At 34.2% G+C, this 19,822-nt stretch overlaps 1 protein-coding gene across 1 annotated transcript; it reads left to right on the top strand.

Annotated features, from left to right (window-relative positions):
• Positions 1 to 2,188: 2,188 nt before the first annotated feature.
• LOC130740729 (cholesterol 22-monohydroxylase CYP90B51) lies at positions 2,189 to 7,066 on the top strand. Its single transcript, XM_057593409.1, has 8 exons — positions 2,189 to 2,787; positions 2,990 to 3,314; positions 3,395 to 3,547; positions 3,656 to 3,907; positions 4,018 to 4,110; positions 4,281 to 4,359; positions 4,470 to 4,576; positions 6,328 to 7,066. The coding sequence occupies exons 1-8, from the start codon at positions 2,573 to 2,575 to the stop codon at positions 6,619 to 6,621; spliced, it is 1,518 nt and encodes a 505-aa protein (XP_057449392.1). The 5' UTR covers positions 2,189 to 2,572; the 3' UTR covers positions 6,622 to 7,066.
• The last annotated feature ends 12,756 nt before the right edge of the window (positions 7,067 to 19,822 follow it).

Raw genomic sequence — 19,822 nt, 5'->3', positions numbered from 1 at the left:
TTCTCCTTTTTGGTTTCTCCCGACAACACTGTTTGTTCCAAATTTAAGCCACCCACTAATTAACACCAGATTTTGATCAGTGTTCCATGCTGGTAAGTGGCTTCTCCTGCTCGTAGGAGTTGAATCCTCTTCATCACCAGCTGTCATGCCACCAAGAGTCATTTGTGTTGAAAATTCGGGAAATTCAGATGCACCATCATTAGCACCATCATTAAACGGCGGTGTTGGAGATGGATGTCTGAACATAGATCCATGATGGGGATGAGGACGTTGGTTGAAAAATTGATTTGGATCTTGAAAATGGTTGGGATTTTGGTGGTTGGATTGATTTGGATCTTGATAAATGTTCGGATTTTGGTAGTGGGAAAATTGACTTGGATGTTGATAAGTGTTGGGATTTGGGTAGTAGTTGGGATTTTGATTTGGATGTGGATAATTGTTGGGATTTTGGTGGTTGGAATACTGATTTGGATGTTGATAGTCTGGATTTTGGTTGGAAGAATTCTGGGAGTTGAAATGGCTATTGTTGGGATCCATTTCAAAGCAAAGGTGATAATAGAAAGATAATAAGCTGAATAAGATGATGGAAAACTTGGTTTTTTTTTTTCTGTGTCCAAATCAAACAAACCAAGTCTCTATTTATAGAGAAAAAAAAAATCATGAATTTTGGTATTTTTTATATTTTTTTAATTTTTTTTTTCGAAATAATTGAGTTGGAAAGATTAGGATAAATGAAAATCGCCCGGACCAATAAGAACGAGACACGTGGCATTGGCGGTGCACTCTCTCTCTCCTGTCGCGCGTGCGTGGCACGCGTCTGTCGGTGGCCAACCGAAGCGTGCCACGCGTCCCACTACGCAGCCCCCTTACCCCACCCTGACACATAACGCGCCTTGTCTGCGCGTGTGTGGCACGCGCCTGGCGGTCACCAACCAGGGCGTGCCACGTGTCTCCGGATACCCCTTTAAACAAGTGTTGAAACTCTTCAACACTTCCCTCTCCCTTTCAACATTAAACTACCCCTTTCAACACCATTATACTACATTTTCAACATTAAACACATCATATTCAACACCATTGTAACCGGTCTAACTATGTGTAAGATATTGTTGAAGAACTTCTCCCAAACCTAACATACCTATTTATCAGCAAAAAAACAAAAATAAGAAAGTAATAATTAAAAAAACTAAAACATATCAAATGAATAAGAAAAGAGAAGAGAAATGTGATGTGATGTAATGAAAGTGACTTGCTCGCCTTTATGTATATGTTACCCACGCGTTTAATTGTCAATAACCTATAGAAAGGTAAAAGTTATGGCAGTTCTAAGTGTCGTTAAATGGGTGGTGTCAGAAATACTTCGAATGACTAATTATTAATAGTTATAATTGTCAGAAAATGGCCATGAACTTACCTATGATGTTATCTGTCAGCAAATATCGTCAGTAGTTTTCCTCGCCAAATGTTTGCACATAATATCGTCAGTAATTATCCTTGCCAAATGTTTGCACATATTGATAACAACTATGCTTTTTCTTTGGTTTAATTTTTTTTTCATGTTATATTATTGTGTTATGATTATGGTATTGTTTTTAATTATTTATAATTTCCCAATCATTAACAAATGCATTTAATTTTTTTATTTTACATATTCTATATATAGTTATGAGGTTTTGTAAAAATATTAATAGTTTTATATTGCATTGCTTAAAAAAAAAGAAAATAAGAAAAATGTTAGTTGAATCCCGACGAGTGTACTCATACTTTTTTTTTTGAAATCGCACTCATACTTTAAATTTACGCATTTCTAGTGGTCTAAAGTTGTCAATAAGACCGTTATAAATGCAGTTTCATCTTTTATAATTTTGCAAGTTGTGACGATCTAAAATGATTACAAATTTAAATGTACAAAGCATGTTACCTTACACCTCTATGTATAAGAACCAAATAAAATCAAGAAAATGAGGTAAGAAAGAAGCGGAAAGGAAAAGACAACAAAGTGTTTAATGATCTTTGCATGCCTTGAACCTCTCACGAGATGGGAAAAGAAAAAGAGAAGAAAGTCAAGACACACTTCCCAGTTGGATTAGCCCAAAGTATAATGGAACAGAACAAAGGTAGCCAGCAGCTAGCACATAGAATTCATTTAAAAAACAGAGTGAGGTTCTCATAAAATTGGATTAAATTATAAAGCTAAAGTTCATTAAATTAGTAAAGTGTACTGTTTTCCAAGTGTACATCCAATTTTCTTTGCTACTTTCCGTTGTTTTCGCTTTAATGACACAAGAGAAGCTTATAAAAGCACCCTCCCTATTGGCTTCATGCTTTCATTTCATTCATTCAAACCACCTGCTTCCATCATTTTATTAAGCCACAAAATGGAACCTCCTTTTCAGCATATGTAATTGTTGTAAAGCCTTTTCTTTCCCACTCTTCTTTTTTCTGCATATTCGAATCACTACTTTTTTTGCCTAGAACAGAATAACACATATATATAAATACAGAGAGAGATTAGACGATTAGTGACGACAGATTTGTAAAATCAGACAGTGTGGCTAGTTGAGCTAGCTCCATGTCTGACTCACACCCAAGTTTGTGTTCTCTTCCAAGCATTCTTGCTCTTCTTCTAATCTTCATCTTCATTCTCATCAAAAGAAAGCAAGGCAAACCCAAGCTTAATCTTCCCCCAGGGAAAATGGGTTGGCCCTTTCTTGGGGAAACCATAAGTTATTTGAAACCTTACTCTGCCACTACAGTAGGAGAATTCATGGAACAGCACATAGCAAGGTAAAATAAACCTTCTTTTTATTTTTAGAAAGAAATTAGAGTCTAACAACAAACCTGGTGTTGAAAAGCTCCCGTTATATGCGAGATTCAGAGAGGGGTCAGACCCACGATGTGACCACAAAGTCAGATAGCAGCAACCTTAATGTTGTGCCGAGACTCGGCCTCAAAGTAGACTCTAACTATTTTAGCCCAAAATCTGCAGGTATGGTAAAATTTACAAGTCGAACTTGTTTGGGGGGCCAGCAATAGTGTCAGCAGATGCAGGGCTGAACAGGTTCATATTACAGAACGAAGGGAAATTGTTTGAGTGCAGCTATCCAAGAAGCATTGGTGGAATACTAGGAAAATGGTCTATGTTGGTTCTTGTTGGTGACATGCACAGGGACATGCGGGTCATTTCACTCAATTTTCTTAGCCATGCCAGGCTCAGAACACATCTCTTGAAAGAGGTGGAGCAACATACTCTGCTGGTTCTAAACTCTTGGAAGGAAAATTGCACATTCTCAGCTCAAGATGAAGCCAAGAAGGTAATTTTCATTTACTTATTTCAAAGAGCACTCGAATAAAATAAAATAGTAAGTTAAAAGGTTCTTGCATGAAATTACAGTTCACCTTCAATTTGATGGCCAAACACATCATGAGCCTCCATCCTGGGAATATAGAGACAGAGCAGCTGAAGAAAGAGTATGTCACTTTTATGAAAGGGGTGGTATCAGCTCCACTGAATTTTCCAGGAACTGCATACAGAAGGGCATTAAAGGTAATCATAGTAATAAATTAATTAATAATTAATGAAGTTGGAGAATCCCATTTGTTTTTTTCTTTAATCACTAGTGGTAGCTTTTTAATGCTGTCCTGTATTTTACAGTCTAGGTCCACCATACTGAAGTTCATAGAGGGGAAAATGAATGAAAGAATCAAAAGGATCCAAGATGGAAATGAAAGTTTGGAGGAAGATGATCTTCTAAACTGGGTTTTGAAGCACTCAAATCTTTCAACCGAGCAAATCCTTGATTTGGTTCTAAGCTTGCTCTTTGCTGGCCATGAAACTTCATCAGTTTCCATAGCTCTAGCTATTTACTTCTTGCCAGGTTGTCCTCAAGCTATGCAACAGTTGAGGGTAAGAATACATACATATTTTCTCAGTTCAGCTTTTAGCATAAAAACTATTGAATTTTTCTGTTGATTATTAATTTTTTTTCTCAATTTTTGTGTAATGAATAATGATAGGAAGAGCACAATGAAATTGCCAGACTCAAGGAACAGGCAGGGGAAGTTGAATTGACTTGGGAAGACTACAAACGAATGGAATTTACTCACTGTGTAAGTCACATATGAACCATAATTATTTGATATAAACTAGGAGTTTAGCAACATGGGATGATGAAAGAAAGAATAAAAAATATCATACTCATGTAAAGTGATTAGATTAGATTAGACAACGGCAAATAAAGTGAACTTTATGTGTGACATTATTTGCTCTGTTCTTACAGGTTGTGAATGAGACACTTAGATTGGGAAATGTTGTGAGGTTCCTTCACAGGAAGGCCCTAAAAGATGTTCGGTACAAAGGTACATTGGAAAATATGGACACGTACACTATCAACCTGTATTCTTTTAGTAGAAAGAAGATCAATTAAAACTGTTTTGTATTAAAAATGTTGTTATTGAAAATTTGAAAGGTTATGACATTCCATGTGGGTGGAAAGTCCTTCCAGTAATTGCAGCCGTGCATCTTGATCCTTCACTTTTTGACCAACCTCAACGCTTCAATCCATGGAGATGGCAGGTCAGTTATACTACTTAATTAACCATGAACATCAATCACAGCACGCCTTGTATAATCATTATCCATGTTTTAAAATCCTTCTTTTCTTAAAGCTTGTTTTAAAATACAAATGTATGTATGGCTAACAACATCTAGCACAATTGGGCTCCATAAACATCTAGTCAATCTAGAGTTCGATGCTTATGCGGTATGTATGAATGATGATTTGATAAAAAAGGTCAATCAATTTAATGTGATCTTAGTGTCTCAAGACAATTATTTTTTGGTTGTCAACTGATACTTTAGTTAAAAAATATATATAAATGTATGAGGAAAAAGAAAAAAGAGAATAATAAGGTGAGGTCCCCAAGCACTTGAATTGGTGCTTATGGTGGAACCCCACATGCAATCACTGCTTCACTGGCTTCTTTTCTTTCCTTGGAGGTGTGATCTGGGCATAGAGAGAAAGAAAACTTAGTTGAATTTTGGGGGTTGTGATTTTTGCCAAAAATGCCATCCCGTAATAGTTACATCATGTAGTCCCTAGTCTTGACTCACTTAGCTTCTTGAGTCATGTATCTTCCTTTCCAGAACACAAAAACAGGTTTTTTACGTTGGGCGTTTCAGAATCAGACCCAACAAGACGTACACACGTACGCCGTACGGCTTTGACAAAACTGAAAAGAATGCTTCACCCGTTGATATGATTGTTGTTGACTTGGTCCTCTGTCCCCAAACTTGCACTTATACATCACCACCAATGGTAGACCTCTCACTAAATTATTCAGTGAAAGGTCAAGATTCATATGATTAATTGATCTCCCTCAACATTGCTCAGTTCAAGTTAGGGGTGAAATATTGACTAATTTCGTGTCTCAAGTTTAAGTTTGATTGGTGACATGTTTTAGACCAATTTTAAGGTCTGTTTTTTCAGTCTGAAGTACTAAATAGATATTTTGTCTAGTTTTAGTTTGATTTTTAGGTTAATCATATTTCTAAAAACCTAAATCTGACATTTATAATAAGTGAGGTAGGTCAGTCCAAGCTCAGAGCCTCGGACCATCTGACCTAATTCCACCCTTAGCTCAAGAAATGATTAGAGTTCATATTTCCCTTCAATTATTAGCCCATTTATTTTAAGAAACGAAAGGGATATTATAGTACATTAGCTAGTTTTTTTGTATACATTTGTATTATTGTTAAGGTGTTCGTGTGAATGATTGAATTGAGTTATATTTACTCTTTATCCACTCTTAAATATGGATCAGACTAGTTTTTAAACCGAAATTCGTCTATATTCTTAATAAAATCTGATAAACAAGAGGGGGGTTAATGGGCCGGGTCGGAATTCATTGGCAAATAGTTAATGTTACCACCCACTATCAATTTGGCATTAGCATTATTAGCGATGATGAAGTGTCATGATCAATGAAGGGGATATTGTAAACAGTACGGATGTGGAAGCGATGATGATGAGTATGGCCCCTTTTGCGAACGTGTGGGCAGGGCCTGAGGTTCCAGATCATTAATGCCCATGTGGAAGTGGACCTCTCACTTGCACGTGCATACATGCTTTTCTATTCTTCTTTTTCTTTTTTTCGCATTCTGGTCCTAACCCCTCTCCCATATTTATTTATCGAACATGCATGTAGTAGCCAAGTGGGAAAGTGTTCATCATCAAATTGTGGATAACAAACAATATGATGGTGACAGTTACATAAATATAATCAAGTCATGTCATTATTAACATATTTCTTATTGCATTTTTTCAGGTATCTTCCGGCGGAAGCAATACTGTCCGAGCTGGAAATGATGGTAGTTGTGGCGGTTGCCCAAGCTCAAGCACGGGGAGTAACAACACGTTCCTCCCGTTCGGAGGAGGACCGCGGCTATGCGCGGGGTCGGAGTTAGCCAAGCTTGAAATGGCTGTTTTTATCCACCATCTAATCCTCAACTACAATTGGGAATTGGTTGATGATACAGACCAAGCTTTTGCCTACCCTTTTGTCGATTTCCCCAAAGGCCTACCCATCAGAGTCCAATCCAAACCAAACCCAACTCTATGAAAATTTGATTCAAATATCCACCCAACTCAATTAGTTAGTTAGCTCAGTATTCAATATGTATGTGTAATAACTCCAAGTCTCCAATGCAATTTGGCCTAGCCTATTACAAACTTTGCATCACCAGTCTCTCTCGTTGTTGATGTGGAGAATCAAAAGCTAAAGCAGTTACGTGAAGAATTTGATGTTCCTTCCATATGCACAAATCAATCAAACAACTTTCTCACGCACGAAGGGAAGACACAATTAAGTACAGAGGCATGCCAATAGGACCACTTCTCTATATTTTCTTTACCTCCTCTAGGCTGTAGCAGATTTTTACCTCCCCTGTTGTACATTTTATAGATAAGGCCAGATGAGTGAATATTTATTCATCATTTACATTATCCCAGATCTGTAATCTACTTTCCGTCCTGCATATAATAAACCCATTATCTTTTGTGTATAATCAATTATGTTCTAGACATGATTCTCCACTTTTCTAATCAATATTAAAGTGTGTGAATATTTTCTTTCATTGAATCTAGTTATAAAATCATTTTTTAGATGAAGATATCAATCTTAGCTTACACAAATTTAGAGCAGTCAAAAGCCAAAACGGACTAACCCAACCCATATGGGTTGGCCCGTTATGGGTTGCTAGAAAAATGGCCTGTGTCATCCTGGCTCATTTTCTGTCAGTAGGCGAATGAGTTATCAAAAGAAAAAAAAAAACATCAAATAATGAGGAAAAAAAAGCTACATGACATTTGTTCACACAAGGTAAACCAAGATCAGATCTAGAACCCTCAAGGAGAAAGAGTCATAAACCTAATTGTTTCACTATGATAATGAGCATGGGTATAGCAAGTAGTCTCTCTTATATAGAGGAGTGTAGTCATGAATATATATATATATATATATATATATATATATATATATGAATCCGAGTCTTAGTGCAAAATGTCTCATATCAACATAACTCATCAGAAAGTGGCAAGGTTGCCTAAGACTTTAAGATGCATGCCTCGCCAAAATGGTGCAAAAAATTCATAAATCGTCAACGTACATGGCGTGAAGAATACATGAATCGTCAAAAGGGGCGCTAATGATCATAAGCAATGTGGGACCGCTCATGTAGGAAGAGATCGCCCGCATGACGAAGAAGTCATGGTTGAGGACTCGCCAAATGTGGGATGGCTAGCCAATAGGGATTATCTCAACAAGTTATGGAGTCGCTCGCTAAGTAGAGGAGACACACCTGATCAGTCCACATTTGAATGGCAGGCGGGTTGAAAACAATATAATAAATAGCTTATAACAAATTTAAATAATGCATCCAACAAATGCAACCTTCCAAAGTTCATATAGTTTCGACATTCTATGCGAAAATCTAAAAAAATGATTGATCTTCGAGCTTGATCAATCTAATCCGTGGTCCGCACAAGTTAGGTTTTGGCAACCCAATCCATTGACGAATCGGGTTAGACTGGGTTGGCTCGCAGAAGCCAAATTGATCACACAGCGCACTAGACCTAATTCAATTATATGACTTCACAATGTGGCGTTACATATAGTCATAATCAGATATCACTTTTTGTATAAATTTATCCATACATTTATGTTTTTTATAAGTTAAATATTAATCCATTACTTTTCCTTGGCAAACTCTTGTCATGGTTTGAGGTATATATATCTTAGTTGAGATAAAGTATAAGCCAAGTATCCCAATGTCAACGAAGCGTGGGTGTGCAATTTGGGAGGCAATGTTGTTGTTGGACTAGCTAGTGGCTATAAATGTTGTAACGGGGTTTTGGACGGACACGGCAGCGTTGAAAATTTTCAGTATTACTATTCCAAACTATACAACTAAAAGAGAGTCTGAACTTTTTGTAAGAGCCGTCTGAGTAATGATGCCTGTGGCGCGCACGAATTGCATATATATTTTGACTTTGCTGTATCAATGTAATGTGTACTGATTAATTAAGCAGACAGCAAAAGAGGGATTCATGAAGGCCCCACTCCTCAAGACTTCTCCATTCAGAATGTCGGGCACTCATTCTTGTGTTCCTCCTTTAACTCTTTCTTTTTTATCGTTCACATGGATGCAGGAATCATCAATCCAATTATGTTGAGTTATAAATTTATTTAAGTGTTTTATAAATTTAATAGGGTGGAGTTTGGGGTAAGACAGAAAATTATTACAATATAAGATGTGGTGTAATTGATGTTGGCTCACTTTATCCCTTAACTATATGGTCGGCATGTAGCACATTTCGTAATAGTCATTTACTACATACTTAGCGCATGCGAGCATCCGTAATAAGAGGATGATTGATACAATAGTCAGCTACAGTCCATAAGCTCTAAAGTTATATATATATAATATATGCTGATATGCACTAATTAATTGACACTTGACAGACTTTTTCTCCCTTATCTTTTATTGTATATATGGCAAGTATATGATTCAGCATACATACGTACCCTTGCGTCTAGTATATGGTGACGAAGCATGTACTATATTTTTCTGAATTCTATACATACCTGTGGTTAAAATTGATGTTCAAGTCATGGATCAGATTAAAATTTAACAATGGATGAGGTGCAGAAAGCATTCATGCACATTTTACAAACGCGAATTGCGGCAGATCATAACTCTTGTCAGGTTATATTTGCCATGTAGCGTCCTTGTTAGGTTAACTTTCGCTTTCTGATCTTCATTGAGATCTTATAAGATGTGTACGTCTTCGTCCTCTCCTTGAATTAATATATATCTGTGGTCTATGAAGCTGCACGTTGTTGATCCAAATGAGGATCCTTCGAAAATTAATAAATACGTAGTAGTTCTTGGTGCCATGTATAAATCAAGTTTAGAATAAAACAATGCTAAGGTGGTTTTGGACCTAGGAGTCTAGGGCATACTTCTGTACTAATTAACTACAGATATTAAGCTGACAAAAGCTAAAAAATGGTTGTTTCATGCTTCTAATCTACCCTTTACGTTTACGATAAAAAAATTTATTTAATCAAGTTCAGAAAGTATCGACACTATGAAGAGTATAGTTGTCAAACTCAATGATTTTATTGGCTTGAGAGAAACAGTGAAGCAATGCATGCAAAGGAGCTATCATGCATGCAAGGCATGACCGGATATTAAGCATTTTTGTTTTCACTCATAACGGTATATGATTTATGAATTGACAGCTAACAAATTGTGGTTCAATAATTGGAATTTACATTAAATCTAAAAGGACACTTGGCACCTATAAAATGTGATTGATGAGGAGGCACTATGTATGTGCATATTTTTTGTGATAAAAAGTCTAGATATGGTGCCTAATAAAAAGTGGATATCTCTTATGGAGATTCTAAATGTGAGTGATCAAGCCATCAAGTCCTACAATATTGGTTACTCATAAATTGATTGTCGTAATATATTGGAAGAAAGATGCAGTGTTCAATTCATTAGTTTATCACAAAACAATGAACAGTGTGATCAAAGTTAATGGTGTAACTTTGTGACTGACTTTAATAATGAGCAGTCAAGTCTGATGTTAACAAACTCACATTGTCTAAGAATGAACTAGTTGAACATCATATCATTTAAGAGAGATAAAGACTCATAATCAGCCCCATGCTCCCTTCACGACGCAACCAAACCAGGAGATGAAGGAAATGCTAGAAAACAAAAATGCTCGGTAAGAAAACGTTTGATTCAGATCTAATAGCTTGCTGGGCCTCAAATTAACTGATCTAAAAAACATCAAGCTTGGGCTTTAATTTGGAAGCCCTAATCTACACGGCCTATCCCGAGTTCCTGACACCAAATTACTTGGTTTCATTGGCTATGACCCTTCAAACTCATGTGAAACACTAGAACCTCTTCTAACCATGCCAAGTTCAGCCTAGCCCACTTCAATTTTAGACGCATTATATGAGTGGAGAGCTTATCTAAAAAAAAATATGGAGTGGAGAAATGGTACATTAGAAAATAGAGAAGATATTGGCCAAATAAATTAGTACAAAACAATATAAAATAATGCTTGATTTATATTCGATTTATGGAATGAAATCAATCAATATATATTAGAAAAGAAGAACTCTCATCAGGCTGATTTAGTGACGTGTCATTCTCACGTTAATTCTCATAGATTTAAAAGCATTTTTGGTCCCCCACGAATGCGATTTGTGCAAATATGGTCCCTAAACTTTAAAAATAGCATTCTGAGTCCCCAACATTACCCTCCGTTAACAGTTTTGGTTCCTTTCTCCTTTTTCCGTTAAAAAACTAACGTTTTCTGGAAAACCCAGAAAAAATTCATCATCTTCAAGTGTTCTTCCATCATCTTCATCATTTTGTCCAGAAAACCCAGAAAAAAAAAATCACCATCTTTCATCTTAGTCTTCATCTACATTCTTCCATGCTCATTACAAACAAACCCAGATCTGAACTCTTGCCCCATATCAGAATAATTCGTCCTCCTCCAATCCCTCAACTCCCAACACCCACACCATTGTAGAAATGATGACCCATCACCGTCTCTGTCAAAATTTTCCGTTTCGGAAAGGAGGTTTCAGTGACCCATCACCGAGATCTGAATCTCTGCTTGAAGATTTGTTGTGGGGGCTGGAGGTTTCAATTTGGTGGTTGAAAAGAATGAAGAGGAGGAGAAGAGGGTGCTAGGTTGGTGGTGGCTAGGGTTTTCTTGGGGAAGATGGGGATAGAGCTTCCAAGCTTGAAATTTCCTGATTTGAAGAACCAGGAAATACAATTACAATAGGATACAATTCAATAGATTTGGAAAGGTGAAGATCTACTAGAAACCGTCCCACCAAACAACACCTAGCAACAGAACAAAAAGAGCCCAGAAAAACAAAGAGGATAAGGCCAAAATTGCAAAAAGCTTGATGTCTTCTCATGTGCTTCGCTGCCAACATTGCAACATGACAAAGCTTGCTTGCTTTTATCATTTAGTCTTACTTTACACCTTGATCTTCCAGAACTCCATGGAAAGTGCAGCAAAAAGGGAGGTTGAGATACCAAACTAACACCCAGTGCACAACCCCAATAGATAGCAAAGAACAAACGGTAAAAAACGAGGTGGTGGGTGAATGAGGACAAACCTGGTTTGGTTTGTGTGGTTGAAGAATGGAGAGAATGAAGATGAAAGTGGTGACTGGTGAGTATGTTGAGGATGAAGATGTTGAAGAAGATTATGAAAATAGCATTTTTAGTCCCGATAAATGTGTGCCACGTCATTTAAAATGTGCCATGTAGGAGAAAAACGTTAAAAATTGACAAAAGGACAAAAAAGGTTAACGGAGGTAACGTCGGGGACTAAGAATGCTATTTTTAAAGTTTAAGGACCATATTAGCACACATCGCATTCGTGGGGGACCAAAAATGCTTTTAAGCCATTCTCATAAATAAAATTCCACATGTCATTCTCACGTTAATTTTCATAAAAAAATACATTTTTAAATTTTAGATTTGATTAGGATTTAGGTTGTTTATTTCTTGATTTTATGTTAATTTATTTTTGATTTATTTTTAGAGTTTTAATTAATTTTAATGAAGAACATGATTTTGTATCAAAATAAACTTCTCATCTCTTTAATTATAGTAATTTAAGATAAAATCTTTTTTAAGATATAGATAATAGATGAACATGATTTTGTATCAAAATAAACTTCTCATCTCTTTAATTATAGTAATTTAAGATAAAATATTTTTTTTAGATATAGATAATAGATGAACATGATTTTGTATCAAAATAAACTTCTCATCTCTTTAACTATAGTAATTTAAGATAAATTTTTTTTTTAGATATAAATAATAGATGAACATGATTTTGTATCAAAATAAACTTCTCATCTCTTTAATTATAGTAATTTAAGATAAAATCTTTTTTTTAGATATAAATAATAGATGAACATGATTTTGTGTCAAAATAAACTTCTCATCTCTTTAATTATAGTAATTTAAGATAAAACCATGAATTTTTAATTTTTTTTATTATGATGCTATAAATTGTGTACATATAATTTAATTATAGTAATTTAAGACAAATATTTTATAGATTGACCACGATATCAATTTTTTTATAAGAGTGTTATAAATTGTATCAAGAACAAAAGTGTGCAATACACAGTGTGAGGAAGAAAAGAAACAGGTCATACCAAAAGAAGGAGAAGAGATTAAGGTGTTTATTTTCTATTGAGCAAATTTTTTCAACAGATGACCCTTTATCACCCTATTTAATTTCTTATCCTATTTAATACATGATTGTATATATTTTTTTCTCTCATAACATGAAGAACAAATTCTCTTCGTTCACTACAAGAAAACAGTCCAGTAGTGACCGCCAAATCGGTCACTAAATGGGTAAAATCGGTCACTAAAATAGTTAGTGACTGATTTAGTGACCGAAATATATCAGTGGTTAAAACGTTGGTCGCTACGGATAGTGACCGAAATAGTGACTGAATTAGTGACCGAATTTAGTGACCGGTTTTGCAACCGATTTAGTGACGGATTTAGTGACTGATTTGGTGACTGATTTAGTAACCGCTTTTGCAACCGATTTAGTGACCGAATTAGCAACGAAATTTGCGACGGATTTAGTGATTGATTTTGCAACTGAATTTGTGACCGATTTAGTGATCGAATTAGCAATCGATTTTAGTGACTGATTTAGTGATGAATTCAGTGACGATTATGGCCACAAATTAGTGACTGAATTAGTGACGGATTCAAAAAAAATTATATGATTTTACGAAAATTTTAGCAAAAAAATTATTTTTCTAGCCAATATGATTTAACCCTGTAATAACCATATCTATCAATCAATATAGGAACAATAAAACAGTCACTAATTCAACTTCTCCATGACATGTCCAATACCAATAATCACGTACAAATCCTTTCCTATAAAGGTGAATTTCGACTTCTTCAGGATCTAAATACTTGAGATTTCTGCATCTAAGGCAAGGACATCTAATTTTTCCACTACTTGAGTCTTCTTTTTGGCATGCACTTCTTGTACTCCATTCATAAATTCATTTGTAACGCCACATTGGTCAAGCATAAGTCTATTATACATCCAACCACGGATTTGAAAAATGTCCATATTCTGTCACATCAAGCAAAACCATTACACTAGAATGGAGGAACAATAAATAAGCTAATAAGATGAATTAATTGAAAAAAGTCCAAACAACTACCCTTATATGAAATCGAAATATCTAGTCATTTTAAAGTCATACTTCACGAGGTAAAAATGAAAAATAAGTGAGATGCAGCATTTTCAAATAAAAAATAACTTGCCAATGTCAAATGATCATCAACATAACTATATTCATGCATGAGTCACTGTGAATCAAACACCACATTAGAGGGGATATAGATTCAAAATATGTCAAAGCATAAGAAGCAAAAGCCCAAGTTGTTTCATACAAAGCAAGGACTAGTAGATACAAGCCACAGACAAAGAACCATTGGAACAGAACATAAATGTATATTACTTTATTCATCTTAAGAAGCTACCAAAATAAAAAGAGGTAGAAAAGTCACTCACTCTATTATCCAGAGTGTGCATTTTATAAAGCAAAGAAACATTCCTAACCTTTATCAGTGGGACAAGAGGAAGTTGAATGGAAGTTGGATAACAGCCAAGATTAGCAACTAGGCGTGCACTCTTTACTTCCTCCCTTGAAACCTTTGTCAGTCCATATATAGCTTCTTTCTAGACACAAATAACTAGATTAACTCAGCATGAAGAATAAAATCACAAAAAGAATAGTTGGTTTTGAAGAAAACTTCATTTGATTTTTTATTAAAGAACAAAAAATTAACTTAAGCTTTTTGATTCTTAGATATGCATAGAAATCAAAGTTAACAAGTCAAATTCAGAGTCTAGCATCTTACTTCAACAGATATATAACATAGAACAGGTTCAACAGTTTGTTAAGCAAGGCTCCAATCCACTCTCTTTCGTTTAACACGAACTTGAGACATTTCAACAAGCTTAAAGAAAAAATATAGAAGTGAATGGTGAACACATCATTCAATTCAATTAGTATTGCAAGTTAACTATCTTTCTTAAATTCTTGACAGTGCATACAAATGGTATATTAAAAGTTACAGAAGGAAACTGAAGTGAGGAATATGAGAGAAATCTTGGACAATATTTTTTGCGAGAATCTTTGGCAACAAGTTAAAAACAACATTAGATTAGCCACACAATGACACAAATGACTGCAAAAAGTATAGTCACAAGATGTATCACTGATGGCTTAAAATCTTAAAATGCTTAGTAACCACCAATTCAATTGTTTAATTCATATGACCAATCCTCTTTTCTTCCTTCAAACAAAAAGAAGCTTCAAGGCTGATAAGAGGGAAAATTCTCTTTCACCTAATTCAACAAGCATACATGAATACATCTTTGAATGGGGGGAAAGGGAATCTAGTTGGAGTTTCATCAGAAAGCAGGATGAGAGTACTAACCCAGCAACCTTTGCAATCATGGGATCAGAATGAAGAGGATTGTAGTCACCTGATAGCCTATAGAGCAACGCCTGCCAAAAGGAGGAGACATTCAGAAACTGTATAGAAATTTATAAAGTAGCAGATCAGAAGTTCTCAATGACAACTTGAACTACAAAATTAGTATAATACTTGAGGAGCTAGGAAAAAAAGGGGGAAAGATTAAAAACTGTTTTGACAGACAAACTGTTGGTGCCATGTAGATGAAATAGTGTGTAATTAAACTACTAACGAAACCATAGTCATGAAGTGTCTAAGCAAAGGTAAAGATCCTGAAACCAATGTAATTAGCATTGATTTCTTGCATAAATTCAATTATAGAAATGTTTTTATCGATATAGTAGTGATATAAAGCGCCGACACAATAATCACCAGTATAAGTTATTAACTAAATAGGCAAGCCACCAAAACCAAGGGAAAATAATCTTACTAGCAGAAATTGCATGAAGGAGGAGCCGCGGAGGAGGAGCCGCGGCGGACGCTTTAGCCACGGTGGACGTTGCAGCTGCAGTGGAGAGCTATGGAGTGATGCACGTCGGTGAGCAATGGATGAGGTCGAAGGAGTAGAGAGAAAAAGTTAGGGCTCAATGTTTAGTAATAGGGGATTTAGTTTCAACTGATAGAGAAAGTTTATAAAATAAATAACGCTAACTTTGTTAAAAAGAGATCTCAGTCAGGTTGGCAACTTTAAGTCATGTAAGGATCTCTTCTCCCTAGAGGCCCAGGTTCGAACCCTACTCTTGATACATTTTGTATGATGTTTATAAAATTTTATATATTAAACAATTATAGTGACGGAATTAGTGACAGAGTTATTCGTCACAAAAGTAGCGACGAATTTAATTTCTTAGAATAGTGACGAAATAGTCCGTCACAAACTTTTCAGTCTCTAAATCGGTCACTAACCATTCAAGTTTGGAGGTAGTAAAATAATAACCTTAAATCGGTCACAAATTCGGTCACTACTATGACCGAAATAAATCAGTCACTAAATCAGTCACTAAACGGGGAATTTCTGGTAGTGTTGCTCATCTTTTCCCATTAACATGCAATGACCAAAGGTTTGTTCCTTATATACCTTCATCTTGACAATTGACATTTCTTTTCTTCTTTTTTCTAATGCACAATGTTGTATATATTTTTTTTCATCAATCTTCTTCAAAAATGTCTTTGGTTCAAAGGTTTGTTATTTCTGATCTTATACCACATGCAACAGTACAGTTAGAGTTGTTTTGTTTTATTCACTAACAGTGTTTTTTACTTTTTTTTCTTTTGCAATTATATAATATGACTATTTAAATTCTTTTATTGTATATTCAGATTCACTTTTTTTTTTTTGAAGAAACACAAGAATTTTAATTTTCATCAATTAAAATTAGTTTTTGCAGAAAACAAGGATGAATACCGTAGGATAAGGAAATTGTAACCAATGATAGGTATTCGTTTTTTGGGTGTTTTAAACCAAACACCCAACAACTTGAAGAAAAAAATGGTACATGAATGACCTCAATCATGCATGATTGTTCAAATTGAAAAACAGTTTACTTTAATTAAATGTCTAATTCATAATTTTATATTCTTCCATTTATATTTTTAAAGTTTAAGTAAGATATAGGAGTAATATTTTTCCTACAAATAATTTGAATGATTAAAAATGACAAATATTTTATACCAAAAAATTGATCACATTTAATAGGTAATTGAAAAATAACCTAAAGTTCTAACAGAACCTGAAACACAAGGAATGAAATAAATGAAAGATTTTACAACATTTTATTAGTTTTATATTATATGTTTTATTTATTAATTTTTTTCTTGCAAAAATTAGATTTGTTTATATAAAACACTATTAATAATAATTGTTAAAATTGTACTTCTACGTTGCACTTCCTAATTCTCACGTTGCAATTAAGATAACCCGTTTTTCCATTGTTTTGCAACCTTTCTCAAGTCTCAATAGTATATACTATATAGGTACAATTTTGTTGGGCCTATGACACTTTCTTTCATGGTCTAACCCATTACACGACCCTAGGCGATGACGAAGGGTGGTGATGGCGGTGAGTGGTGGTGATTATGGGAGTGGAGTTGGTGGTGGTGGCGATGTCAGTAATGACGGTGGTGGCAGTAGGGTGGTGGTAGTTGTGACAAGTAGTTTATACGACAGAATCTTATTCATTTTAATATATAAGAGTAGAATGATGTATTGTACCAAACTAACCCTTATCATCATGATTTTAAATGTTTATATCTTATGTACAATCTTCATCCAAAAGATTTTTTTTAATTAACATTAATATCTTAGCTTTTTAAATAATGTGTGTTTATGTTTGCGCTTATAGGACCTGACAAGATAGGGACCCCATGGTCACTATACAATATGTATATATCAGCTCTAATTAGTAGTTATTTTTGACATGTGACTTTCAAATTCATACTAATGTGCTGAAAAGTAATTTGAGATTTAAAATCTGAAAATATTAAAAAATTCTAGAACATGCCGCCTTTTATTTTGTCAATAGAATATAGCTATCAATTTCTACAAGGCTTTACCTATTTATATTCATCATCTCTTGATTAATCTTGCGGTGATATTCTGGGTGATAGAATTATTTAGGAAAGTGTTAATAATGTAGTCAATTCAGAAATAAAAAAATGACCGTAAAAAAAACTATAAAAAATATTGTCATCAATTATGATTATGATTTTACTTATTTTGATTATAACCTAAATTTATTAGTGCTAACAAATTAGAGTTACAAGATCTCACGGGGAGGAACATTTTACATGAAAAATGAAAATTTGTACGAGTTAAAAAAATTAAAAATTCATGTTTTCTATAAGTTAAGTGTATTTTTAATAATTTAAACAATAATTATATATTTATGTATTGTTACATATCTAAAACACAAAAACATTACCTTTTATGCAACACGAGTATACATCTTCACAAACAAAATTCAGTACATATGCAAAACTTAAAGCTTTTGGCTTATTAACTTATGTGTTTTTCAAAATCTTTATATTAGTTAATTCAGTGTATGCTTACAAAACAATAAAATTGAGTGTTTGAATTTGTGCTCTTTAAATATCTACATCTTTGTTATGATTGTTCTTACATTCTTAGCATCTTAAATATTTTATAATTTAAAATATTAATTGACGTATCAAATACAATAAATAAATTCCCCGTGCAACGCGCGGGTGAAAAACACTAGTATTGTAGAATTCAACAACGTAATAACAAGTTCACAACCACGACACTGCCCTGTTGCTTTATAATAGTTTTTTAAAAAATATGTATTTCTAATTTTAAATATATAATATTCATTAAATCAATTCAACCAGTTTTATAGAACTGTGCTTGTGGTGTGCATATTAATAAGTAATTGAAAAAAAACAATCTGCTTTGAATTTTTTTTTTGGTCAATCTTCTGCTTTGAATTTATATATATGTTTTTGGGGCAAAGTATTTTTTTTCTTGTTACTTTGCCTGTCCCTCCGTATTGTTGGACTTTTTTTTATCAACAAATTTTATGACAACTTATTCCAACATTTTTTAATTTGGACCTTGGCCAAATTTTGTTTAGAACAAATTGGGCTTGTTCGCATGCCTTTTTTAATTTAATTAATGTTCAGAACTGTCTACCCGTTAGAGTCCTATACCTCCTTCCAGAAAGCAATCTTCATGCTTATTCAATACTCATATTGGAGTAGTGTTTTGACCAAAATTTGGAGTAGTGCTTTTAAAGATTTTTTTCTTCTTTTCAAAAACCTCTTTAGGTATAGGATTCTTTTAAAGATCAGTAGATGTCACTTGACTTACCTTACAGAGATAGGCAAGGGAGATATAGGGTCGGCCAATATTAAATGAAGCTTAAAATAAACTTTATTTTTTGAACTTCTTTTTGCTTAGTAAAAAATTTTGGGACCTTTATTACTTAGTAAAAATAACTTTTTTTAAGCCTATAGCTCTTGCTTGGTGGCTTTACTCTTGGACCAGTCCTATAGAGAGATAGTAAAGAGATAAGAACACCACCCTTTTTGGTGGAAGGGAAGAGGAGATAGGAGGAGTTGTGAGGTGGACCCCACACCTTTTTTTCAATCTCCCTAAATTGAGAAAAGATGGGCTAACATGTTTTTTTTTGGCCAGCTTTTGCATTTTACCAGAAAATATTTAATGTTAAATAAAATTAATTTTCAATTAAAAGTAACTTTCTCTCTTTTCTCTCCCTCTTTTATCTCTAGTTCTCTATCATACCAAACAACCTATAAATCTACTTTATTTTTCATCTATTCCTCTCTACAGCTTTACTCATCTCTCTCTTCTATACTCTCTCTTCAAGAAAGCTTAAAACCTCAATTGTTTTTAGTTTTTGATATATTCTCTATAATTTTGATGCAATTTATTTAGGTGTCACTAATTAAGGAGTGATTCAATCAATATAAATTTCATTTCATTCTTGAGCTCTCATTCTTGAGAGGTTAGTTAAGACCTGATTGATAATCAATACTCTCTCTGTTCTCTATTATATGTCAATTTTACCCAATTTTCTAAGATTAAGAAAATTAGTTCAGAGCAATGAATTTGTAATATTTTAGAAAAACTTTCCAAAACCACCGTACCTCATATGAAATTCTCTCTCCATATTAACATTCCACTACCTTCAAACT

Source organism: Lotus japonicus, chromosome 2 (assembly GCF_012489685.1).
Source record: "Lotus japonicus ecotype B-129 chromosome 2, LjGifu_v1.2".
Lineage (NCBI taxonomy): Eukaryota > Viridiplantae > Streptophyta > Magnoliopsida > Fabales > Fabaceae > Lotus > Lotus japonicus.
The sequence above is the reverse complement of the archived record's forward strand: the minus strand, read 5'-3'. Positions and strand labels throughout refer to the sequence as shown.

What these genes read in the sequence shown, in the direction of transcription:
- LOC130740729 (XM_057593409.1), top strand. Translation starts at nt 2,573, where the DNA reads ATGTCTGACTCACACCCAAGTTTGTGTTCTCTTCCAAGCATTCTTGCT. An exon ending in ATGGAACAGCACATAGCAAG is followed by an intron (nt 2,788 to 2,989) that starts GTAAAATAAACC and finishes CAAAATCTGCAG; the next exon opens with GTATGGTAAAATTTACAAGT. An exon ending in CATACAGAAGGGCATTAAAG is followed by an intron (nt 3,548 to 3,655) that starts GTAATCATAGTA and finishes TGTATTTTACAG; the next exon opens with TCTAGGTCCACCATACTGAA.